We start from the raw sequence: 25,107 nt of genomic DNA, 5'->3' as shown, positions 1-25,107 counted from the left end.
CCCACCTAGCGCTGCCTCACTCATCCCTCGGGGCTTATTCACCCAAACCCCTGCTCCTCCTCTCCTTCCCAGCGCTTTTTTCTGTCCTTTTGGATGTGTTGCTGCAGGAGAGGGAGGAGAGTGCGAACACTGTGTTCTATTTATCCACATACAAAACCTTGTCCGTGCCTGCCTGGGGCGTACCCAGAGCTGGCTCTGCGGGGCTCTGCCAGGCCAGGCCTCCGGGCACGGCTGCAGCTCGCAGCACACAGGCGGAGCAGTGCCCGTTCCTGTGGAATTAAGGATCACATCCAGGATCAGCAGTGTCAGCTGTGACCTTGTCCCTGAGAGAGGAGCCAGCCTGGGCTGGCTGCCCGCGGCGCTGGAGCGGGAGCATCCTGCAGCACAGGGCTGGGGCTGTTCTCTGCAGGAATCGCGGGGGAACCAGTCTGGGGGTGGGAAATGCTGTGGAGGGGCATTCCAGGGGTGTCCAGCTCCCAGAAGGGCAGTGACAGGTCCCTGGGGAGGACTTGTGCCCCACCTGCTTTGCTGTGTGACCCATTTGTGCCTTCTGCCACCACGGGATGTGCAGAACCTCTGCTGTTTGGGGACGCGGATGAAATCCTCCGGGTCAAGGTCCATGGAGGAGCCCAGGGCAGCAGCTCTCCTTTCAGGGTGCTGGCCACCTGGAAAATGCAGAGCTGAACCCCAGGGGAGCCCCAAGGCAGTGCCCAGGTCAGGTGGGATCAGTACAGGGGAGAGCAGCCCCTCTCCGGGGTGCAGGTTTGGCTCCTTCCATCCTCCTTCCTGCTCCTGGCGAGGAGCATCCCTGCAGCAGGGGCCGTTTTCCCTCACAGTGACCAGCTGGGATTGCCCTGGAGAGTTTTATCTTGGAGTGTTTGCAGGATCCAGCTGTGTTGGGATGTGACTTTCCCAGTAAGGTAATGCTGGAGGAAGTTTTTCTTGTAGCATATTTTGTTGAACTTTCATCTAAATAAGCCTCAGTGAGGCAGTGGCACTAAAGGTGCTCAGGGAGGTGGCAGATGTGTCACAGGCACTCCAAAACCACCCATTTTCCATTTCTTGTGGAGCTACTTCAGGAAATGACAGAAAAGAACTGGCAGCAGTTGGGATAATTTCACAGAACACCCTGCAAACAACATTAAGGTCAATGGTAGATATTTTATATATATATATGTATTTATATCTATCTGAGTGAGAGAGAGGATTTCTAACAGTTATTTTCTACAAATCTTCCCAAGAACAAAATGTTTTTATGAGTATGCATGAAGAATGAGTCAAAATAGAGCAGGCTGAAAATGTTTGCTGAATTTTGAGATGGATAAAATGCCCATCCTCTGCTCGCCCTCTCTCATACACTCATCCATAGACACATAAATATATCTGTAGGGGTTTGAAGCCATCTCCCATCAGATCCCCACAGGAAGGCTCTCAAAACCTGGCCATTCATGGACTGAGCTGCAAAGGGCCTTGGCTTGCTCTGCCCAAGTCTGTCTGCAGTGCAGGTGGGCGCAGCTCACTCACCCTGACAAGGTAAAGCCCTCCCTGGTGCTTTACCTGCTCTTCCTAAGGCCCCGACCCCAGTGCCACCATCCTTCCCTCTGGGATTGCATCTCTGGAATGTCCCCCTGGGGCCGGGCATCAGGAGCTGGGACTGGAGCATGAAGGGCTCTGTGGCAAAATTCAGATTGAATTAACTGCCAGAATAGTCCCTGGCAGCTGCTTCTGCACGCTTGGTAACCAGGGGCTGGTCAGCCCAGATCCTGGGAATTCTGAAATAAAGCACCTTCTGTGGAAGGAGGGGCTCTGCATGTGGCCAGATTGGTGCTTTCTTCTTCATATGGCAGCAGGACACGGGACAACGTTATTCAGCATCCCTCTCATATCCTAAGTGGTTGTGTGTGTGTGTATCTCTAAATATGTCTATTTAAATACACCAAGCTGTATTTGAGTCCCATCTTGGCTCCGTTCTGTGCCTCCCTCTGACCCTGCCTGTCCTTGTCTCTGCTTTCCCATTCCCAGGGCTGAAGGCTTCTCTCCAGAGGCTGCAGCTGGAATATGTGGACGTGGTCTTTGCCAACCGGCCGGACAACAACACCCCCATGGAAGGTTGGTGCGAGCTGCAGTTAAACATTTCAGCGTGCCTGATCCCGGCTTAAGGGCTTAGACTGAGGAGGGCAGGAGATGGAAAACAGTTTGTAATTAAATGTTCAGGTGGGGCAGTTTAAATATGAAATATCTCATTTGTGGTGTCCTGTTCATGGAAGGTGTCCCTGCCCACGGCAGAGGGCTGGAATTAGATGTTATTTCAGGTTCCTCCCAGCCCATTCCAAGTTTCTATGTCTTCCCTGCCACGACATGAATTTGTATGTTTGGGAAGGAAATGGAAGTTTCCTTTATGTCTCAGGAATGGCTTTAAGGTTTAGAGTCTTTCCTTTCCCTGATTCCTTCAGCTGGAGTGGATTTGTGTTTGGATTTAAGGCAGGTGTCCCTGTCAGATGGCTGCAGGAGCTGCCGTGGATGGTCCATGGGAATCAAACAGACCTGGAGCTCCATGTCAGGAATCCTGACACCCATTTCCTTGCTGTGCCACCCAGGGTGACCTGTGGGTGCCACCCAGTGCCAGCAGCTGCGGGTCAGGGACCAGCCTGGGATTTTAGGAGCAGTGCAGCTTTCTCAGGAGCTGTGGAGGTCGAGGAAGATGCCGTGTTGTGTCTGAGAGGGAGGAGTGACCTCTCTGCTCAGTCACTTGTCACTGAGCGGTGTGGATGGGTTTCCCGTGCCCACAGCACAGCTGATCCCACGTTCCCAGCATTGCAGGCACCGCGGATCCCGCTGGCAGCACCGGCCCTGGCAGCCAGGCACGGCTGTGGTGCTCGGTGAGGCTCGAGCAGGGTGAAAAAAGGGACATTTTTGTTATGAATGGCGTGGTGGAGATACTTCCCATGTTCTTCCTGCCTTTTTTATGGTTCACCTACTAAGCCACTTCCATCCCAGAGCATCTGCTGGGCCATCTGTCGGTGCTGCGCTGCCTTCCCGAGCCACTCCATCCCGGCTCAGCACCACACACGCCTCAGCTTCTCCCACAAGGGAGTCATGGAGTGGCTTGGCTTCGAAGGCACTTTTAAAGTTCATCTCATTCCAGCCCCCCTGCCATGGGCAGGGACAGCTTCCACCATCCCAGGCTGCTCCCAGCCCCGTCCAGCCTGGCCTGGGACGCTGCCAGGGATCCAGGGGCAGCCACTCCTGAAGGAGAAGGTGACTTTAAAATGTTCCCTACTTGTGGCAGCACCTGTGGGCCCTGCTGGAGCAGCCAGCTCGTTGTGTGCAGGGGGGCACAACCAAATCAAAACCTGGCACGGTCCTGTTTGTTTTCCCTGCTTGCTGCTCATGGGGTTTCTGCCCTGTCCCTCAGACTCCTCCCTCTGCTGCCAAGTGCCCATGGGCAGCAGCAGCAAGGAGCAGCTTTTACAGATCCTTCTCTGCTCCACCCCAGCCAGAGCAGATCCCTTCTCTCCCCAGGCTGTCCAGGCTCAGTTCCTCCCCTAGGGAACGGAGCAGACGAGCATTCCATGGGGATTTCTGTGCTGTCAGTGACTCAGGGCACCTGGCAAAGCTGCTTAACCTAAACCCCCGAAATGTATTTACTGTTCTTAAAGGCCTCAGAGCAAATTAAAACAGTTTTCCATTGTAAAAGCAATGGGTGTTGGAGTCAGGGAGCAGCTGGAGAGGAGCACCTTGGGAAGCTCGTTGCAGGTGGGTCTGGCCGTGTCCCCCACGCCCCAGAGCCGGGCTGGGATCTGCCAGGCAGGGGGGATGAGGGGTGAGGGGCTGCCCATCCTCACTGGGACCAGGTCAGCCGCGTGTGGGGTGTCCCTGCCATCCTCTGCCACCACACAGCCCCCTCGGTCAGGGACGTTGGGGAACAGATGATGGGAAGGATCCGTCCTCTCCAGAATTCCCGTGTGTTTCGTGCCTTGTTACTCGGGCTGAAAATCTCATCCCCCAGCTGTGCAAGCAGATGCTTTTTCTTCATCCCAAGGGCCTTTTCCAGGAGTGCAGCTGGAAAGGAGGGTCCCTGGAGTCCCCTAGTGTGACCCCCATTGTCACAGTGCCAGGTGCCCACAGTGTATCCAGCACCAGGCACAGCCCTGGCACGCGGGGAGGGAAGGTGACAGCGTTCCTACCAGGGAACCTTAAGCTACTTCAAAGTTGTCATTATTATCATGCTGCCACGGGCTGTTATTTGGGATTTGAAGCATTGATCTATATTTAAGGAAAAAAAGTCTCCTGTTCTTAAGTGCTGCCTTTTGGGCATCCAGCTGGCAGGACAAGAGATCCGGGCGTGTGCTCTTCCCGAATCCCATCGCCGTCCCGGCTCTGTAAACAAAAGGAGATATATATATATATTTATATACATTTTCTGCATTGACTTGGGTGTTTTGTTTTTTTTTTTTTTGAAAGGAGTAGAGGTGGGAGAAACGAAAACAACCACAGGCTGAGATGTGTAAGAGGCGTGTGACGAAATGTTTTTCAAAACTCTGAAATGGTGGCAGGGCAAAAATAGAAAACTAACCCAGGGAGAAGCTGCTGAGGAGAGAGGGAGGGAGGAAGGGAAGGATCACTTACAGGCTTAGACTGATGGCGGTAGGAAATGAAAAACAATTTTTAATTAAATATTCAGATGGGGAAGCTTGAAATAGCTCATCAGTTGTATCCTGGAGCCCTGGTCAGGTGGAAGGTGTCCCTGCCCATGGCAAGAGCTTGGCAGTAGGTGATCTTTAAGGTCCTTTACCACCCCAACCAGTCTTTGATTCTATGTTTACCCTTCAGTGAAATGCATTTATATATTTTTGTGAAGAAATGGAAGTTTCCTTTACATCCCAGTGCTGGCTTTAATGCTGCCTGGGGTTTTTATTTCCTTTCCCTCATTCCCTCGGATAAAGTGGATTTGTGTTTGGGTTTAAGGCAGGTCTGTGTGTCAAACGAATCCCAGCCCTGCAGGTTATAAATGGAGCCTTCACCCTCAGAGCTGCCTGTCAGTGCCTGCAGAAGGATTCACAGCAACGCCCAGATTGGCATCGAACCCTCCTCACTGCCGAGCTCCTGCTTTTGCCTTTCCAGAAGTAGGACGAGAATCCTGCCGATGTGAAAGGCAGCGTGTCTCGATCTGCCTGGAGTCCCTATCCCAGTGGGAGCAGAGGGGTTCTCTGGGCACTGCAGAGGGGTTCTCTGGGCACTGCAGAGGGGTGCACTGGGCACAGCAGGCTCCAGGGCAGCCCCTCCAGAGGGGTTTGGGGTGGCCAGAGTTACAGGAGTCGGTGGGGAGTGTCAGGTCCTTGACTCTCTCATGGGAAGAGCACTTGGAGATGTGGCAGTGCCCGCTGACTACGAGGTGCCATGGGCAGCAGTGCCCCAGAACTGTTTTCTTTTGCTTCTCAGAGTGAGTTCAGCCCATTTTTCCCATTTTGTGGGCAGTGGCTGGGGTTGTGTCTGTGCTGCAGCCCTGTCAGAAATAGGGATTTGTTACCACAGCCAGGGCAGTGGTTCTGGCTCGTGGCTGCTCCTGGGGACTGTGACACAGGGCAGGGATGGACGGGATATTGGGAAGGAATTCCTGGCTGTGAGGGTGGGCAGGCCCTGGCACAGGGTGCCCAGAGCAGCTGGGGCTGCCCCTGGATCCCTGGCAGTGCCCAAGGCCAGGCTGGACACTGGGGCTGGGAGCAGCCTGGGACAGTGGGAGGTGTCCCTGCCATGGCAGGGGTGGCACAGATGGGGTTTAACATCCCTTCCAACCCAAACCAGCCTGGGATTCCTTTAAACTAAAGTGTGAGGGTTTTTCACCCCCAGGCAGGCAGGGCTGCTCAGCAGAGGTCTGAGGGATGAAATCCGAGATCCTGTCCTGGTGTGTGTAGCCTTGCAAGCTTCCATGCACTGCTGTGCTGGGTTTTGCAGAGGTGACACCCGAGGGTGACAGGGCCCTTGGTGGAGTGGGGTTCAATCACCCATTTTTGCAGGTTTGTCCCCAGTATTCCTGGTGAAAAGAAGCAGACCCAGACACGTGCTTTCAGGAAGCAAATTTTGAAATAAATAGAATTTATTTTGAAGTTTATTTTTCCACTGTGCTGCCCTCTTGTGTTCCGTTTCGAAAGATGTTCTCCTAAGGCGGTGGTAGGCAAGAGCCAGGTGGGAAAAGCACTTTTTAACCAGCTGCAGGGTCAATGTCTTGACGTTTGCACTGAAAATGCTTTTCCAGCCACACCTGGGCAGGAGAGCACAGCAGGAGCCATGTTCAGGGCTCAGGGTTGTCAGCGTGTGTGGCATTTGGAAGTGGATTTGGTGCTGGAAACGTGGCCTCTGGGCACTCCTCACACCCCTTGTTCTGCCTTCCTTCAGAAATCGTGCGGGCGATGACGCACGTGATAAACCAGGGCATGGCCATGTACTGGGGCACGTCCCGCTGGAGCGCCATGGAGATCATGGTAAGGGCTGGGATCATGGTAAGGGCTGGGATCATGGTAAGGGTTGGGATCATGGTAAGGGCTGCCATGGGGATCATGGTAAGGGCTGGGATCATGGTAAGGGCTGGGATCATGGTGAGGGCTGCCATGGGGATCATGGTAAGGGCTGGGATCATGGTAAGGGTTGGGATCATGGTAAGGGCTGCCATGGGGATCATGGTAAGGGCTGGGATCATGGTGAGGGCTGCCATGGGGATCATGGTAAGGGCTGGGATCATGGTAAGGGCTGGGATCATGGTAAGGGTTGGGATCATGGTAAGGGCTGCCATGGAAATCGTGGTAAGGGTTGGGATCATGGTAAGGGCTGCCATGGGGTGATCGTGGTAAGGGTTGGGATCATGGTAAGGGCTGCCATGGGGATCATGGTAAGGGTTGGGATCATGGTAAGGGTTGGGATCATGGTAAGGGCTGCCATGGGGATCATGGTAAGGGCTGCCATGGGGTGATCATGGTAAGGGTTGGGATCATGGTAAGGGCTGCCATGGGGATCATGGTAAGGGCTGCCATGGGGTGATCGTGGTAAGGGTTGGGATCATGGTAAGGGTTGGGATCATGGTAAGGGCTGCCATGGGGATCATGGTAAGGGCTGCCATGGGGTGATCGTGGTAAGGGCTGCCATTCGGATCCCTGGGCACTCTGGGGTTTCACTCTGTCCAGTGCTTCCACCTCAAATAATATAGAAACCTGTCCCAGAATGAGCCCAATGCTAATTAGCAGAAGATGGGCTGATGTTTGGGGGTTTGGGTGGTTAATTTGGGTCTGTGTCATTCTGGTTTGACTGCAGTCAAGTCCTTCAGTTTGATGTCAGTGCTCATGGCCAACCTGGCCCATGGAAGGGGTCCCTGCCCACGGCAGGGGGTGGAATGAGACAGGCTTTAACATCCCACACCAGGCTGTGATTCCAGGAGATGCCAGGTTTGCAGCATCCTGATGGTCCCCACTTCCCCTTGCCAAGGGACAGCAAGACTTGCCTTGGCCATCTCCTGCACACTCAGAGAACATTGCCTGGTGCATCCTGCAGGATATTTGCATTTACTGAAGTGTTTCATCCATGGGTTTCTCCTCTGCAGGAAGCCTACTCCGTGGCCAGGCAGTTTAACATGATCCCACCCGTGTGCGAACAGGCCGAGTATCATCTGTTCCAAAGGGAGAAGGTGGAGGTGCAGCTGCCAGAATTGTATCACAAAATCGGTGAGTCTGAGCCTGCTGTGCCTTCTGGCTCGGGCATTCCCAGAAAGGAATGGACAGCAGGGTGACCTAGGGCTCCAGGTGGGACCAATGACAAAGCCACGTCTCTATCTAGTGACCTAAAAGAAAAACCATCTTACTGTGCCTCTGATAAAGAAGTATTGCTTAATATCATATATTAATAAATAAAGTATATTAATAAACATATTAAGTATTAATTGGCTTGGCTGCTCCTTACTCTCTGAGATTCCTGTGGCCCATTAAGTAAAATAAATCCTTAATACCCTTAAGGGCATCAGCAGCATCTTCCTGGAACACCAACTGAGCGTTGCTGCCAGTGGCAACAGAAACAAGCTGCAATTGTTTGGTTTTGTTTTAGTTTTTAGCTGAAAGGCATATTTTTGCTACAAGTGTGATTTGCCCCACTCCCCTAAAATCCCCTTTTTCTGTTTCCTGTGCAGGGGTGGGAGCGATGACGTGGTCTCCCCTGGCCTGTGGGATCATCTCAGGGAAATACGGCAACGGGGTCCCTGAAAGCTCAAGGGCTTCACTCAAGGTATTTCTTGTGGATGTTTGAGTTGTGCTGCTTTTGTGAGGGCAGGAAAATAACAAAGGGGAAAGGGCTCCCTCGTGAGAAGGCCGGGCTGCGTATTGATGGATCAGCTCGGTTTCTCTGGCAACCACACTCCACAGAGCAGGAGAATCTGGGTTAGAACGAGCTCAGGCTCCCCACGCAGTGAGCTGAAGGCTGAGAGGGGTTTGGGGCAGGGTTGGGGCTGGAGCCAGGACTGGGGGCTGCACGTGGATGCTGGATGCTGGCACCACCCCGTGCTGATGGGCATCACCGAGGAGGAGGCACGAGCCAGGGGCTCTGTGGCGCTCCAGGCCCCTCGCTGATGTTAATCCTGGAATCATTAAGGTTGGAAAAGACCTCCAAGGTCACGGAGTCCAACCATGAATGGATGCAGCTGCTGCCACTTCAGCCCCCCGAACCACGAAGGTCCAACAGACTTGGACATCAATTTCCTGGGCACCAGCCTAGGGCATGGGGGTGCTCAGCCCCCCAGCATCCCCCCAGTGATCCCAGCATGCCTCCACAGAATCCCCCCTGAGACAAGGGCAAGCCTACTGAAGACCCATGGGCTGCGGGGGGCTGCCCTCTCTAACAGGTTTGGGCATTCTGGTGTCGCCACAGCTTGGTTTCTCCACGGTTATCCTGATTTTATTATTATTGGGGGTTATGGGGTCCAAAAAGAAAACTGAGGAGGTTCCAGGTTCTGGAGCGAGAATAAAACCAGAGAGCTGAGGACAATAGGAGACATTCTGGCCCTGCCCTAATTGCTTTGGGCAGCCCAGCTTTGTGTCACTCAGCCTCCGCGACCTTCTGGGCTGGACATGGCTTTTCAAGTGCTGCTATTTATATATTTATAGATCGTAATTATAAATTGCCTTAAACTTCCCATTTCGGAGGATGAAAGCTGACAGCCCGATGTGCTGTGATTGCTCTGCAGTGCTACCAGTGGCTGAAGGAGAAGATCATCAGCGAGGAGGGCAGGAAGCAGCAGGGGAAGCTGAAGGACCTGTCCCCCATCGCTGAGCGCCTCGGCTGCACGCTGCCACAGCTGGCTGTTGGTGGGTCCCTGCACAGCTCCAGGGCTGCTCCCATCCCTCTTCAGGGGTCAGGGCTGGCTTGGGAAAGGCTAACACAGAAAAGGTGTTTTCTTTCCATCATGGTTTGGTCTGGGCCTGTAGCTAGAGATGTGTTTGTTATTTAAAATGTGTAAATCATTATTTATCCTGCAGTGGTTTGGTTTAGAAAGGAACTTAAATTTCATCCAGTGCCACCCCCTGCCATGGACAGGGACACCTTCCAATAGCCCAGGTTGTTCCAAACCCTTCCAACCTGGCCTGGGACACTCCCAGCTTCTCTGGGTAACAATTACTTAAAGCAGGATTGCTTCCAGCAGCAGCAGCAGGCTGTGACTGCAGGGTCCGAGTATCTTGGGCATCCCCAGGGCTCCCACCTCCCTGATTGCCTGGACACTGCCTGCCCCGATGAAGCCATACCTTTGGGGTGCTGGGCTGGCAGACAAGAGAGTGCTGTGCAAAATGAGTTTTGGAGTTTTTTTCTAATAATTATCTTTATGCTGCTGAGAGCTGAGGCTGGAAAATACCAGGTGTCTGTCAGAAAGGTGATCTCTGGCTCCACAGCCCAGCAGTGAATCCTTGTGATTCGTGATCGGGAACAACCAAACCCCACAACGGTGAGAAGCGCTGGGGCAGGCACCAGGCTCAGGTGGGATCCTGGAAGGTCTGTGGGGTTTGTTATCTGATCCCTGCATCTTCCTCCTGGTAGGTGAGAGGAGCAAAGCTGAGACAGATAATGTGATTATTTCCAAGCAGAGGCTCTGTCAAACAGTGGGGTCTGGAGCGAGGCTGTGTTGTTCCATCTCTGTTCCTGACCCCGCTGTGCCTTTATTCCCAGCATGGTGCCTGAGGAACGAGGGGGTGAGCTCTGTCCTTCTGGGATCCTCCAACCCCGAGCAGCTGATCGAGAACCTCGGAGCCATACAGGTGAGTGCAGGGGGGGTGGCACCTCCGTGGAGGGGGTGAGCCCTGCTCAGCTCCCTGGGGGACAGCACCAGACCTCAGCACCCTCCTTCCCTCAATAGTGGGAGCACTTGGGATTTTGTCTCCCAGCTCTGTTCGTGCCCCTTCATCAGGCACATCTCTGGTGTCACCATGACTTGGCACCACTTGGGGTCATTGCAGACAAATCCAGTGACACCAGGGTGGCATCAGCAGCTTTCATGTATCTGAAAATGCAGGTGATTCCAGGCCATGTTGTGACAGAGTGTGCTGTCACATGTCACCTGCACTCCCTTTATTATTCCCTGTAGTTTTTCACAACCAGAGCTTCCTCTGCTGTCCTTGCCACCAGCTCGTGTCCCACTGCAACCAAGCAATATTCCACACAGAAAGCTGAGAGGCTTTGCTGTGATTCTCTCACTGAGTAAAGACACTCCAGTGTTTTTTCCTTCAAGGGAGAAAGTTATTAGGTGAATGTTTAATATCTGTCACACAAAAACCCCAGAAGAAATGTACTTTGATAAAATCGAGGTTTCATTTTGGAATGATCTCGATTAAACATCGCTTTCTTCCACCCCAGGTCCTTCCAAAGATGACATCCCATATTGTAAATGAAATAGATAATATCCTGGGCAACAAGCCCTACAGCAAGAAGGACTACAGATCCTAATGCAATGCATGAGTTTCCTGGACTGCATGGTTTAGAAGTGCTCTGTACTCCAGTACAGCCCCGAATTACTCTCATGAGAATCATTCAGCACTTGCTGCTCGGTGTCTACTGTCACTGGATCCTTCGAGATGTGTGCTCTTGCTACTACTCTGCAGTGAATTTAAAAGCACAGTTGATCTCTCTTCTAACCAAGAATAACCTTGTATTTTCTTACCTTCTTGACCGAGTTCATTAATTTTTACTTTACTCTTTGCACCTCATGCTTGTGCTGTGACAAACACTTGTAAAGCAAAAAAAGACATAATTTATAACCTTCAGGTACTTGGTAATTAAAGAAGGATGTACAGATCTATTTTTTCAATGAAGAAAAGCCAGATACAACTTCAGGTTTTAATAAAACCATGTTTGGGAAATCTCAACCATAAAGTTTCTTCAGGTTAACAGGTGGAAGGGGCAAGCTCAAACTCTGCTTTTTTACGTTGAATATAAGCTCTAGGATTTCTTTGTAGTTGAATAAAGGCTGTAAGACAGAGAACTAGTTAGGAATTAAGATAGTTCAGCTCCTAATTACGCAGCTCTTGCAGCTGTGGAGTGCTCCTGGGCAGTGTCAGGAAGCCCAAACACGCATGTCAGGTTACTGAACACAACAGCTCTGCGAAGCTCTACTTCTCCATAAACCTTAAACCAAGAAAGCCATGATTAAATACTGGGTTTTGCATCTATAAAAACCTGCCTCTACTTCTGCCTGCTTGTAGACAGAGCTACTGCAAATTTCAATATTCAGGAGCTTTTAAGGATATAGATACTATAAATATATATAATATATAGCTGCTGAGAGCTGCAGGAACAATCAGGTACGTACTTCAAAAGGCTACACCTGCTTTCACCTGGTTTGGAACCAGGGATAAGTAAGTGCACAGACACATTTTAAACAGATTTTTGTGAGCATTTACAGGAGTTGACAGGAAGAATTTCCATCTTAATTTGCCCAGCTCAAGACCCACGTTGTATCTTCCCATGGATTTGCTCTGCACCATGCTCCTATGATTTCAGTCTGTATTTCTCCCATCCCTGCTGGGATACAGCTCTGTACAGTATTTGTAGGACCCTTGTACTCCCCTCCCCCCCTGCAGCGCTCACCTGGGCCGGTTGAGCAGCTCCCCACACCCGAGTGGTCTCCTCCTGTATTTGAAGCTGTGGTGTGTGTACATGACTCCTGCTGTACATGAGAAATGCAGTCTGACTGGAATTCTGCTTGGACACAATAAAAGCATTTTGTGCATCTACCCTGAGAGCTGCAGACCTGTTACTGACACCAGAGCTGCTCTGGGCCAGCAGGGGTTTCTGCTGAGGATGGGGGGGTTGTTCCCCAGGGCAGCATTCCAGCTGTGCCCAGGAGGGGCGAGGGCCGGTGCCAAGGCAGCAGGGACAGGAGGGAGCTGGGCTGGCTCTCTCCTGGGACAAGGTGCTGCTGGAAGTCAGTCCCCAAGGAGCACACACATCCTAGATAAGGTCTGTCCTGGCCTGAAGCTGAGGGGGGCAGGGTTGGATGGGATATTGGGCAGGAATTGTTCCCTGGGAGGGTGGGCAGGCCCTGGCACAGGGTGCCCAGAGCAGCTGGGGCTGCCCCTGGATCCCTGGCAGTGCCCAAGGCCAGGCTGGACATTGGGGCTTGGAGCAGCCTGGGACAGTGGGAGGTGTCCCTGCCGTGGCAGGGGTGGCACTGGATGGGCTTTAAGGTCCCTTCCAAGCCAAACTATTCTGTGATTTGGCCTGAAATAAACCCAGTGCAGCTGTCCCCAGCCTCTTCAAGGTGACACTGGCCAGTCACAGCCAGCTGAGGATGAGCCCACCTTCCCCTCCCCTGGGAGCACCCCATGCTGCATTACCATTAGCTATTGTTAACTTTTACAAAGGCTTCAACCATTACACAGTTAACAGCTTTATTAATTTAATATAATTATCCTCCCAGTAGCAGACTAATTCCTTTTCCTCCCTCTGGAGGTACAATTTAATGTTCTCTCTTCCCCTTCTCATGTACTTGGGAATCCAAGAATGTGTTAAAACTAGATCAATTCCCAACTTTTTCTTTAACACAGGAGATGGCATTGTCCCTTACTTGTAGCAAGAGCTTCAGATTCTGAGGGCAGTGTGGGGCCAAGCAGCAGCCCAGCTTTAGCTTAACCCTCAGCATTAGACTAGAGAAATATCGTTTAGTATGTTATATTGAATTTTTTATTTATAATTGCAGCTTGCAGTGGGGATTGCAAAGGAAAAACCAAACATCACCTCCAAAGAAATAAAAACAACTGAAAAAGTGAACAAAAATCCAAATGCCAACCAAAAAAAGCCCTGAACTTTTCTGTGAAGGCTCAAGATTAGTTTTTTTGCAGAACACAACCCACCCCACCCACCCACCTGCTTTTGTTTCAGGCTGTCAGTGCTCAATGTTCCCTCTCCAGGAAAATTCTGACACTCACTAAGCTCCAGGCCTCAGCAACTGTCAATACCAAAAAAAGCCCTAAAAGAAGATGAAAAGCAGTTAATAAAAGACTCAGTGAGCTGACAGTAATGGCAGAAGAAAGTGCTGCTTCCAAGCACTGCTCCAGACAGCAGATTTTCTGCAAAATACACCTGCTAGAGCCCTGCCAGGGCAGGCTGAGCCTCCCAACCCTGCCAGCAAAGTGAGTATAGCATGGGCCGTTCAAGGGTGTGAATTTCAGCCCTGGGGGTTCTGAGAGGAACACAGGAAAAACAGCAACATCCAAGTCCTGCTGCTTGCAGAGGAGCCAGCCTGGCTTTGTGTTGGGCTCTGGCTGTTTACAGATGGGTTTGTTAAAAATCTGCTTCATGTGTGCTAAGAGCCTAAAATCCATCAGTTATATCCCTTATAAGAAGTGAGGCCAAGGAAGGTGAAGCTGTCCAAGGCAGGCAGCAGCACTGTGCAATGTCTCCTTCCAGTGGTGAACAGTCAGGCAGAAGGGATAAAGAGAAATCCATGCATTTTGAGAGAAAACAGTTAATTTAAAGAGTATTAAATGACCAGAAGTACTTGAATTTGTCAGAAATAGAGCCATTACTGTCTCCTGGTCTTCAGATTCTCCATTTTCCTCTACTGTCCATTAATCCTATTGAAGCCAAGATTAGCAGAGTAATTGTTACATTAAATCTGATTATAAACTTTCTCTTTCTTCCCTCTTCAGGATCCCAAGTCTGACATGGCAGGATCTGTAACTGGAATTCCATTAATATCCGTAGAATTTGGCATTTAAGTGAACAGCTGCTCCAGTGATAGCCAGAAAAGAAGGCACAGGATTGTCTGATAAACCCATTATTAAAAGCCAGCTAAAGCATTTTTCTTGAGCTGTGCAGGGAAACTGGCAGGGTTTTTAATTTATTTACCACTTTGAAGATGAATGAAAAAAATAAGTACATTCAAACCACTTCCAAAGTGTTTTTCTAAGAGATTTAGGTTTTGTCCTGACTCCAAGTTACTCAAAAATAAGGAGTGCTTCTAATGAATACAGTACCTCTGTTAGCTTGTACAAGTCTCCTCTCTTCTGGAAGCAGAAAGAGTTGACAAACCCAGATATGAAAACCCCCATTTTTTAAAAAACGAAGAATGAAAACACATGGAATTAAATGGCAAAAAAAGCTCCTTTTTATTACAACTTCTCAAGTTACAATGATAAAGGGATTGTCTCGTCTATGCCCAGTGAGTTTGGCTGAGGCCAGTCACCGAACTGCCAGGGGAATTCTGCTCCAGGCTGCAGGTACAGCTGTGTGAGCAGAGTCCCAGGGTGGAGCTGCAGCACCATCACTCCTCTGTGGTGATGTCTGCTCACAGCTCACACCCCATTCCCTCTCCTCGCTAAGTAAAAAAAAACCTGAATAACTCCAATATCGAATACCATGTAAAGATACCAAAAGTAAATATAATTCAACCAGTTTGGGTTCAAACCCTCCCCACATTTTCCTCATGCTAAAAGAAAAAATATTCCTATTCCACCCTTAGACATTTTCATGGCAGTTGAAGCCTCTCACAGGAAGAAACTGCTGTGGGTTTTCTGTCTACTTGGATCCTGTGGACAGCAGAGCAATCAGTCCTGAGGAAGCACTGATAGAAAGGATGTAGTTTCTGTAGGGAACAGGTTAAGGAATTGTCAAGATACTTCTTTGGTACAGAACACTGAGTAGGAGTTTTATGAAAAGGAAGGAATGGAAATGGTCTTTCTCTGTAGTTTTAAAACTGAACTATTGCAACATGAAACAGCTCACAATCAGGGCATGAACTCACCTGCAGAATTAAGACACCTGTAAAGTTAAGCCTGTTCTCTCACAAGTTTTATAAATACAGCTTTTGAATTAACGGCCCTGTTGGCAATGCTAATTTCCTTCAGGAAATTTCAGTTGTGAAGTTACTGAAACTAAAGCATCCAGTCAGGTAAGAGCTCCAGGCAACCAACACTGACACAGTGTTTCTGCAGGAAACTGAGCTGTGTCCTCACTCCAGAGTCACAATGGGAATGGCAAAGCCAGGAGAATTTCTGTATATTGTCCAAGTAATATCCTAGGAACATCTCACGTCACATTTATGTGATTGGGAGACTTTTTTTTGGTAAACTCTTCTTTTTGTTACAACATTCTAAGCTGATGCACTACAATGAGCTGCACTGACCAACAGAGGAATGCCACAGCCCACAGGACAACTACAGCTAGTAGTGACAACTAAAAGGAGTGGGGCTGTGGGGGTTTTGGTGTGGGGATAAAGGATACACAGTGGGGTTGAAGTTCTTCAGCACAAAGAAGGAAGCAATGATGACCAGGACCAGAAAGAGGGTGTTGTTGTAGAAGATGGAGAAAGTTGTTGCTTCATAGTCTGCAACCTCATTTTTCTTCCACAGAATCCTAGGAGCAAGTGGAGATGAAATTTCTAATATATTTAAATCAATGGATACCACAGAATGCTGGAATGGTTTGGGTTGGGAGGAACCTTAAAGCCCAATCCCATTCCACCCCTGCCATGTGGAACCTTCCCCTATCCCAGGCTGCTCCAAGCCCTGTCCAAGCTGGCTGTGGACACTGCCAGGGATCCAGGACATGTCCTGGCACACCCACACTCCGAAGTGTGCAGTACTTCTCCTAGAAGACAGAGGGTTTGGCTCCAAAACTCCCACCCCGCAGAGTCCCAATGGGGATCCCCTCTAACACCAAGTGCATCTGAGACCTTCCCGTAACAACTCGCCTCAAAAAGGCCTGAAGCTGAACCAAGAGCTACACTGCAGCTTCTGCTCACCAGAATACAGAAAAAGCAGTGCCAAGCACAGTCCCTACTACCCCACTCAGAGCCTTGAAGAAGACATTTAAGGCAGTGCTACAACGGAGAGAAGGAAGAGGACAGAGAGATCACCTTTCATCCTTCTCCTTGCGGGACATCTTCCTGTTGTCCGCCTCGGACAGCTTGCGAGTCACCTCTTTGGAAACAGCATCTTCTCTTTTCTGGGCTACTCTGTAAGTAACACCACTCATGTCACACTTCAGAAACGTAAAAACCCCACAACCCAACCCTGCGATTACAGGAAGTTGTATTTACAGTAAATAAATAATAAAATTTAAAAATATATTAAAAAAAAATAAAACTTAGCCAATACATAAGTTCTGTCAAGGTGAAGGGACGACAAGAAATACTAATAACAAGTACTAACAGTAATATAACTTACATAGAGTAATATAATTCATAATTGAAACATAATTTGTGGTAATACCCCCTGAGCATGAAGGTGGATTTGCTGTATTACCGTACTCTTAGCTGACAAGATTTGATTATAATTGCAAGAGAACAACAGAAACTAATTAGGATACTTCCGTGCAAAGTAATTTTTGGAGTAACATTTCAGGCATTCTTATTAATAAAAAATTACAGTAGTAAATTCTGGTTTTGTTAAATTATTAAATGATAAATTCAAACAAGCTCCAAACTTACTTGTGTTTGAGGACAAACTTGACGTTTTTATATGCAAAAGCCACAAGATAGGTACTGATGAGGGTCATGACGCTGTACAGGACTGCAGACTGAACAAGATCCATATGCCATATTCTCCAATAAAGCCCTTAAAAAAAGGAAGAATGGTATTTGAAGCTATTTCTCTCCAAGAAAAACACCCCTTTACTGGAGACCCATATTGAGATCTGAGCTCTGTAATTCCGCATTGGCTCTGCCAGACCAAAGCCAACTCCTCCAAAATCACCTGGGGGGCTTTCAACTGCATTGAAGGTACTCTGGAACGGGGAAATGAGCTTTGTGCGTGGCTGAAAGGGGCTTTGTGAGAGCACCGCGGCGCTGCTCCGGTGACACGTCAGTGCTGCCCCAGCGGCCGGGGACCGGCACCGCTGCCGGGCGGGACCCGGCACGGCCGGGGCCAGGATCCCACAGGGCTCCGATCCAGGATCCCACACGGCTCAGAACCAGGATCTCACACGGCCGGAGCCAGGATCCCACCGGGCTCAGATCCAGGATCCCACAGGGCTCAGATCCAGGATCCCACCGGGCTCAGAACCAGGATCTCACACGGCCGGAGCCAGGATCCCACAGGGCTCAGATCCAGGATCCCACCGGGCTCAGAACCAGGATCCCACACGGCCGGAGCCAGGATCCCACAGGGCTCAGAACCAGGATCCCACCGGGCTCAGAACCAGGATCCCACACGGCCGGAGCCAGGATCCCACAGGGCTCCGATCCAGGACAGCCCCGCCTGCGGTGGGCTCGGAGCCGGGCGCGGCGCAGCAGCCCCGGGATCCGCCGCGGGCAGCGGGACAGAGCCCGCGGTGGGCGGTGGGGAGTCCTGATCCCCTCAGGGGCTGCTGATCCCCCTCTTCCAGGGTATCCCCCCCCCCAGGGTTGCCGATCCCCCTCTTCCAGGATCTCCCCTCAGGACACGCCGCCCGCCCTCGCCCGCTCACAGATGGGGATGGCGGAGACGATGAAGGCGTTGCCGAAGAAGAGCGCGGAGGACTTGGCCGAGAGGTTGCGGCTGAAGTCCTGCAGCAGCAGATCCTCCTCGGACTGCTGCCGGCCGCCGGGGCCGCCCTTGGGAGCCATGGCGGGACAAGGCAGCGTCAGCGCGGGCCGAGCGGCTCCGGGTCAGGCGCCACGGGGCGGGGCGGGCCCGGCCGGCCGGGAGCGCTTCCGGAGCGCGGCCCTCCCTCAGCCCGGCGCCGAGCCCGGCCCCGTCCCCATCCCGGCCCCGAGCCCATCCCCAGCCCGATCCCAGTCCCGATGTAGCCCCGCTGCCCGCGTGGCTGAGGCAGGTGAGTCCCCGGCGGGCGGGATCCCTCCGGGGTGTCACAGTTCGGCTGGGAAGGAGTGGAAATTTCCCGTGTTTTCTCTCGTGTTCTCCCTAGCTGTGAAAATCCCACTCGCCAGCCCCCACAGAAGAGCGTTTCTGTCTTGTTTTAGGCTTTTAGAGCCATTCCTAATCTCCGCAGCTCCACCCCAGCTTGGGGAGCCGTGCAGCGTGCCCTGCTTTTCACTGTTTGTCGTGTTCCCTCTGCAGTTTGTGGTGGAGATGCTCAGCCCGCAGAGATTTCGGGGATTAACAGCAGCGTCCTGTACCAGTGGGGAGCGCTTGCCAGTGGGGTACAGGCGTTGTCCCAGTGGCCTGGGCTGGCTGCAGCACTGCTTGTCCCCAGGACTGCCAGTTCTTTTCATATCTTTAACATTTTGATGTAAACTTCGTTTAGCAAAGCATGTATTTGTCTAAAATTTAATCCAAGTCATTTCCCCCATTTAGTTCCCTCCAGTTACTAGTGTTCTCTGCTTCCAGAAAACACGAGGTGCATGCCATGAGGAAATGCTGTGTGGAAATGAGAGTAAATTTAAATGAGGTTAAATATGATCAAAATGAATTCATTATGATAGAGCTTTATACAACACTTAAGTGCAGTAGGACTCTGCTTTTTGAGCTCATAATAAATTTCCAACAGAGCAGATTTTCAGATGCAGAGTGTGTTGATGCAGTGTGCTAACAGGATCTATTGATGTCATGTTATCTGCAGGCAGCTATGGGAGTTACACTTCTGCTAGCCAGACCTCCCTGCAGGCTTGGAAATCTCTCTCCTGCAGGGATTCCCAGGCTGGATTTGCAGACACACCAGCCCATCAGATGAAGCACAGGAGCTCTGAGGAGCAGCAGGAACACCTGTGAGTACCATGGAGGCCATACCTGTGCACAGAGGGCAGGTGTGCAGTTCCCCAGCTGCCACAGCCAGGGAACCAACCTTCTCCTCATCATGGAATCATGGAATGGGTTGGGCTGGAAGGGGCTTAAAGCTCAGCTCATTCCAGCCTTGCTGTGGGTAGGGATGCCTTCCACTATCCCTGTCCAGCCTGGCCTTGGACACTGCCAAGCGTGAACCTCTCCTGAAGTGGTTTCAGCAGTTCCACTTCCACAGGTGGGAAATGCAGTTTGTCTCTTAGGTGGCATTCCCAAATGTGTGCTGAGGATGGCTCTTCAGCAAGGGTGGAGACCAGTCTTGGTTTCCTTGTAAAGTGGGTTAAACCCCCAATGTCCCTGCCCATGGCTGGGGGGGGTGTGGAACTGGATGGGCTTTAAGGTCCCTCCAAACCCAAAGCACTTTGTGATTCTAGTAGGAAACATCAGTAATTAATCAATGCTGCCAGTCATGTGAATTTTTTTTGTTAAAGAACATGCTTAGAGTTGTATAAAGTAGTTGGAAACTGTGGGGAAAATTAAGATTATTTCAGGATTTAGATAAGTCATTATCTCTGTCCTTGCCCAGATTTCTTCCTTCCTCTCATCTGGGTAAATTTGTTTTGTGTTGTGGTGGGATGTAATTAAGTCCTTTTTTTTTGTGGTTTGGTTTACATGGGAAGGATGCTGTCATTTTGGAATGAAATCTGCCCAGTGACCATCTGTCTCCTCATTAGGATGAAACAGGACATTGATTTAGGCAGTGGAATGATGAAAGATTTTCATGAAAAACAAATGAGAGCTTTGCTTTTTTTAAAGCTCCTGGCACTGGCAAACTGTGGCTTCAGGCAGAACTCTGTGTACAGTGAGAGCTTCATACCCTGAGTGTTTCATAGATGCTTGCCCAGAAATAAACTGGGCCAACACTTTATTTATTTGCCAATAAATAAAACAATTCCAGGTTTTGTTTAAGGGCCTAAATTTGTATCTTGGCTAAATCCTTACTCAGAAGCTGTTGAGAATGTGAGACATCAGAAGCAGAGGAGCGACGGCTCCGTGACCCGAAAGCGAAAGTTCTCCTGGTAACAGGAAAATGAATGCTGCTGTCTTTGTAACTTAGGAATTAGGTTTCTAGCCAAATTTCTTCTGAAGCACAGCAGCAGTGATAAATATTCTGAAAATACATGGATTGTCTTTACTGCTCTCACTTTTTCTCTAAATTTGTAAGGTGGACTAAGCTGAAAAATTTAAATGAGGGCAGTGACCTTTCCTGCCAGGGTTTGTTTTGTGTATTTTACTGTTGTCACTTATGTGTGCTTAGACTCAAGACACCTTTGTGTCAGGTTACTGCAATCTATCATGCAGGAAGGGATTAATGTGCTGAGTTTGGGATCAGCTGATGGGAAATTGTTTAAATACAAAGGAAAGCCTCCTTTGGATGAGTATGACGCTCATGAACTAAGCAGCTTCTCCCTGTGTATGGGAACTGGGTGAGTGAGAAGCTTTCCAGTTCTCCTGTGTGCTGTGCTTTTCCTGAAACATTCTGTGGTGTCTGAGGTTTAAAACTGGAGCCATAATCTGGCTGTGTTATTTTCCAGACAAATCAGTCCCTCCATGTGGTTTAGAATCCCAGAGTGGTTTGTGTTGGAGGGGACCTTAAAGCTCATCTCATTCCAAGCCCTGCCAAGGGCAGGGACACTTTCCTCTGGAATGTAGCCCCCAAAAGAGGTGCCTGTCATTTCTGAAGGCTGGGAATTGCTGGATTTCTGTGGCACTCGCTGTTGGTGAAGGCAGCTCAGTGAGTAGCATATGTGACCCATTTTTGATGTCTTGAAATGGTCTCATCTGCTCCAGTTTCCTTCTTTAGCATTTTTAAGGTTCTTGTGCCTGTGGACCACGTGAATGAAATCATGTCTAGGAATAGATTCAGCCTTGCTCAGCATTTATTCTGGGAAGAGTTTGGAAATGACCACTTTTGAAAAGCAGTATCAGAGGCACTGTTTGGGAAATAACCACATTGCAAAGGCAGTCAAGCAGTCGTGTCCACGTGGGATACTGAGCTTGTGTCCCTTGAGCAGCAGCCCACAAGTGGCTCTGCCATGGTCCTCACACTGGGGCTTTGTGAGGTGATGTGCAGTGGGATAATCCTGGTCCAGTTCAGCACTGATCCCTGTCAGTGGGAGGGAGTCAGGCAGATGGGATTTCTGAGCCTGGCATGTGTCATCCTGGCACCCACCCACCGCTGCTGCTCCATCCCTCAGCAGTGTGGGAGGGGTTCAGGGTGCTTGGTGCTACTTCCCACCTGTGCCTTCTCTGGGGTTCCCTATTCCTGCAGCCTGGAGCTTGGCCAGCACCTGGACTTGAACCACAGGAAAATTTAACCTAGTGTGTAATCAAAAGAGCTGACCATCCCTGTGCTGGTGGTTCCTAAAATGCTAATACCTAAAGTAAGAAGGATGAACTAAAACTGAAGTGCCATGTGAGGGATGTTTGGCTGTGGGAATAAAAGGGGGTGTTACTGACTACTCATCTCCTGGAACAGTTGGAGATTAATGCATCCACAGAAAACTTTGTGGTTTCCAGTTGGCCAATCAGGGCTCAATTTGAGCCTGCTTAGAGAAGATTCTGCCAAATATTTTCCCAATTTAAAAAGCCACAGGAAATGTGAAAGACAAAAAGTCGTGAACAGAATGAACGTAGCAAGGCAGTGTCCTGTACCCTTCTGGAATGCTGAATCCAGCAACACACAGATGGGTGAATCCCAGCAATAAAGCATTTCTAGTGTGCTCCCACACAGAATTCTTGTGGAAAGAAATAATGTCCAAATGCAGATTCTCATTTGCAGAGCAGAGCATCTCCTCCTCACAGCACTTCAGGCTGTTTCCAAGAGCAGCTGCTGAGCAGAGCAGGCATGTGGCTGTTTCTGCATCATCCTAGGGCTGGTTTCATTTAGGTGTTCTGCAGCCTGGGTCCACCCAGCTGCTCCCTGAGCTTCAGACTTTGGTTCTTCGGTTCCTGCATTTTACAGGAAATAAGTGTTGTTGAATTTAGCATTGGTTTTGTCCGTTCAGTTACTTTATTCTCAGTTTAAGGTGTGTACACTCCTGTTTCCCTCCTTGCTGAGTCATGCAGAGCTTGGGAGGAATTCAAATTTGCAATGCCTCTCCCTCTTCTCTTGTAAGGATTGACCTTTTCCAGGGATGTCTACAGAGATCTTCATTTGAACCTTCAACTTCTCCAGGGTGCTGCAGCTCTCAGTGTTTGACTGGGTAACTAAAGGTTTGCTCCAGGGAGCAGCTCTTAGCTGGTTTTCAGATGTAAAACAGGACAGTGCTGTTACCTTCCAGGCATCCTTTTTTTAACGTGTTGGAAATTTTGGTTAAAGGATGGACTTTATTTGCATGTAGATAGTGAATTACCTGTTTGCTAAATAGAACTAGGTTAATTACATTATTTGGATGCAGATAGTGAACTGTCTGTGTGCTAGGTAGAACTAGATGGTGATTTTAGAAAATATTTCTATTTTAGTTGGCCAACACTGCATTGTAAAGGAACATTCCTGTTTTGTTTAGTTTAAAAAGGAGTTGGCCTAAAGGAGCAGGACCAAAGCACTGCTGTCCACACATTGCTGCTCACCTGGTGCCAGAATCCACCTGGGAAGTGTTCCAGAATTATCATTATCCTTGAAAAGTCTCAAAAGTTCAGTGGTGTTTTATGAATCAGTTTGTGTTAGTTAAGCATTGGTAAGTGTTGCTTTGGCCTTAACTAAATTTTCAGGGTTTACATGGATTTAAGAGAACTTCCACGAGAGGGTGCAGCAGCTCAACAAAATCCCATCTAAACCAAAGGAGCCTGTCCCCACTGTGGGCATATTTTGACTCATTTCATGTATTAATTTGTGTATTTACATCAACTTCCAGATTGGATGGGTGCTTCAGCAAATCAGTTTAATGTCCCAGAGTGTCCCTCCAGTCTGGTACTTTCTGGTGTACAGTGTTACCTGGTCTCAGTCTATACCTGATTCCCTGCAAATGCTCACTGCATGCATTTTAAAAATAAAACACAGGGCTTTTAAAAAATATTATTGTTTTAGTTTGGAAGCATCATTAATTTTCCCCTCAGACAGGTCCAGCTGCAGAAGGAAACTCCACCTAGAAAACTGAGTTCTGGAGAGACTGCTGACCTGAGTGTGTCTCCTAGAACTTGTTTCTGTTTCTGTTCCGTGCTAAATGATTTCTGGTTCCATAAGATAGGACTCCCTAAGTGGGGAGCTCTCAGGAGTGACTGAGCTCCAGCTGGACAGTGCTGCTGTGCTGACATCCTGAAAGCACAGAGGTGCTGTCTGCTCACACAGGCCAAGGGTCAAGGTCCGTTCCTCTGGCTGGGGCACTAAAATACCTCTGCAGGAATGATTAACTCCTAACAAAATTTCCAGGCAGAGAGCCCACCTTGGAATCATGTGTTCCCTGTCCGAATTCATCAGTCCTAAATCACTTCCTGAGATAAGATTATGTGATAGTGAAATAACCAGAAGTGTGGTGATGCTCGTGTATAATACATGATTATTTTTTCCTGATAAATGCTGTTTTCACCAAACTTGAGGTGTATTCAATAGAAGAAACAGCACGCTGTGCTTTCAAAACTTTTAATTACAGTACAAGATATTAAAAGAGGGAGAATTTGAGACCAAGGAAATGAATCTGGTTACTGCCAGCTGCAGATGTAAAAGTTGGGTCTGGATTTAGAAGGTTCCATTGATGAATCGGAACCACTCAAGTTTTGAGACTTTTCTTTTGAGCAGTGTAAAAGAGAAAAATAGGAGGTTCACTAAAAAATCCCCTCCACACAGTGAATATGTCAGGTAACCAGCAAGAAAATTTTTATTTTAAAGATTAGAGCCACCTTCTTCCATTTACCTGCTGTAGATTATCATTTATAAACAGATAAGGTCTGGAGATGAATAGAATTAAATTAATGAATAGAAATTAATTAATAAATTAATTTAATGAATAGAAAATTTCATCTTGACATATTTGGACTGTGACATTTCTGCTTTCCTTGTCTTGAGGACCGACCACAGCAGGTGGAGCCCAGTAGGTGTCAGTCCAGCCAAGGCTTCCTGAGTGCAAGTGTGACTAAACCTCTGCTGCCCTCCTGCCTCTTCTTTCCCATTAGTGAAACCTGGCTGGCATCATTTCCCCGTCACAGAGACACAGCCAGCACATCAGAGATTACCTTTTCCCTTCTGTTAACTTTTAATAAATGTCTGCATCGCTGACCTTTCCTTTCCCTGGGTGCTCACCTACCCTGGCTGGCTGGCAAAGGGTAGAGCTTGCAATGGTATTTGCAGGGGATTAGCATTTGTCATCAAGCATTGGTATGGAAAAGCACAAATCCAGGCACTGGGAGCTGCCTTGAGGAGAAGAATTTGGGAGCTCAGCATGACCAGACCTGGCTGGGTGCGCTGGGCTGAGCCCCCAGAACCTCCCATGCCCTGGGCTGAGCCCCAGCGTGGGCAGCAGGGGAGGGGAATTCTGCTCCTCTGCCCCCTCAGGTGAGAGCCCACCTGCAGAGCTGCCCCAGCCCTGGGACCCAGCACAGGAAGGACCCGGAGCTGCTGCAGCCAGGCCAGAGATGCTTGAGGGCTGGAGCCCCTCTGCTCTGGAGCCAGGCTGGGAGAGCTGGGGGTGCTCACCTGGAGAGGAGAAGCTCCAGGGAGAGCTCAGAGCCCCCTCCAGGGCCTAAAGGGGCTCCAGGAGAGCTGCAGAGGGACTGGGGACAAGGCATGGAGGGACAGGACACAGGGAATGGCTTCCCAGTGCCAGAGGGCAGGGCTGGATGGGAGATTGGGAAGGAATTGTTCCCTGGGAGGGTGGGCAGGCCCTGGCACAGGGTGCCCAGAGCAGCTGTGGCTGCCCCTGGATCCCTG

General features: G+C 49.7%; 2 protein-coding genes across 2 annotated transcripts in view; one reads left to right on the top strand and one right to left on the bottom strand.

The window, feature by feature from the left end:
* The window catches only part of KCNAB1 (potassium voltage-gated channel subfamily A regulatory beta subunit 1), a 56,099-nt gene extending 44,681 nt beyond the window's left edge, over positions 1-11,418 (top strand). The window contains exons 8-14 of the mRNA XM_082287717.1: positions 2,023-2,109; positions 6,397-6,482; positions 7,592-7,712; positions 8,171-8,265; positions 9,221-9,341; positions 10,195-10,283; positions 10,879-11,418. Coding sequence (XP_082143843.1) covers positions 2,023-2,109; positions 6,397-6,482; positions 7,592-7,712; positions 8,171-8,265; positions 9,221-9,341; positions 10,195-10,283; positions 10,879-10,968 — 689 coding nt within the window. The 3' untranslated portion in view covers positions 10,969-11,418. The remainder of the gene's footprint in view (positions 1-2,022; positions 2,110-6,396; positions 6,483-7,591; positions 7,713-8,170; positions 8,266-9,220; positions 9,342-10,194; positions 10,284-10,878) is intronic.
* Positions 11,419-14,606: 3,188 nt separating this feature from the next.
* On the bottom strand, positions 14,607-18,101 carry SSR3 (signal sequence receptor subunit 3). The gene is made up of 5 exons (XM_082287806.1): positions 17,929-18,101; positions 16,952-17,078; positions 16,379-16,477; positions 15,745-15,876; positions 14,607-15,106 (listed from the first exon to the last, which is right to left on the bottom strand). The coding sequence occupies exons 1-5, from the start codon at positions 18,065-18,067 to the stop codon at positions 15,040-15,042; spliced, it is 564 nt and encodes a 187-aa protein (XP_082143932.1). The 5' UTR covers positions 18,068-18,101; the 3' UTR covers positions 14,607-15,039.
* Between the last annotated feature and the right edge of the window lie 7,006 nt (positions 18,102-25,107).

This window comes from Coloeus monedula (genome assembly GCF_965178545.1).
Source record: "Coloeus monedula genome assembly, chromosome: 10".
Taxonomy (NCBI): Eukaryota; Metazoa; Chordata; class Aves; order Passeriformes; family Corvidae; genus Coloeus; species Coloeus monedula.
Note: the sequence above shows the minus strand (reverse complement) of the source record. Positions and strands in the feature narration are given on the sequence as shown.

Excerpts from the sequence above, each read along its gene's own strand:
- SSR3 (XM_082287806.1), bottom strand. The coding sequence starts at position 18,067 with ATGGCTCCCAAGGGCGGCCCCGGCGGCCGGCAGCAGTCCGAGGAGGAT. Across the intron at positions 17,079-17,928 it reads CGTCTCCGCCATCCCCATCT|GGCTTTATTGGAGAATATGG; the intron begins GTGAGCGGGCGA and ends CCTTTTTTTAAG. Across the intron at positions 16,478-16,951 it reads AAGTTTGTCCTCAAACACAA|AGTAGCCCAGAAAAGAGAAG; the intron begins GTAAGTTTGGAG and ends TGTTACTTACAG.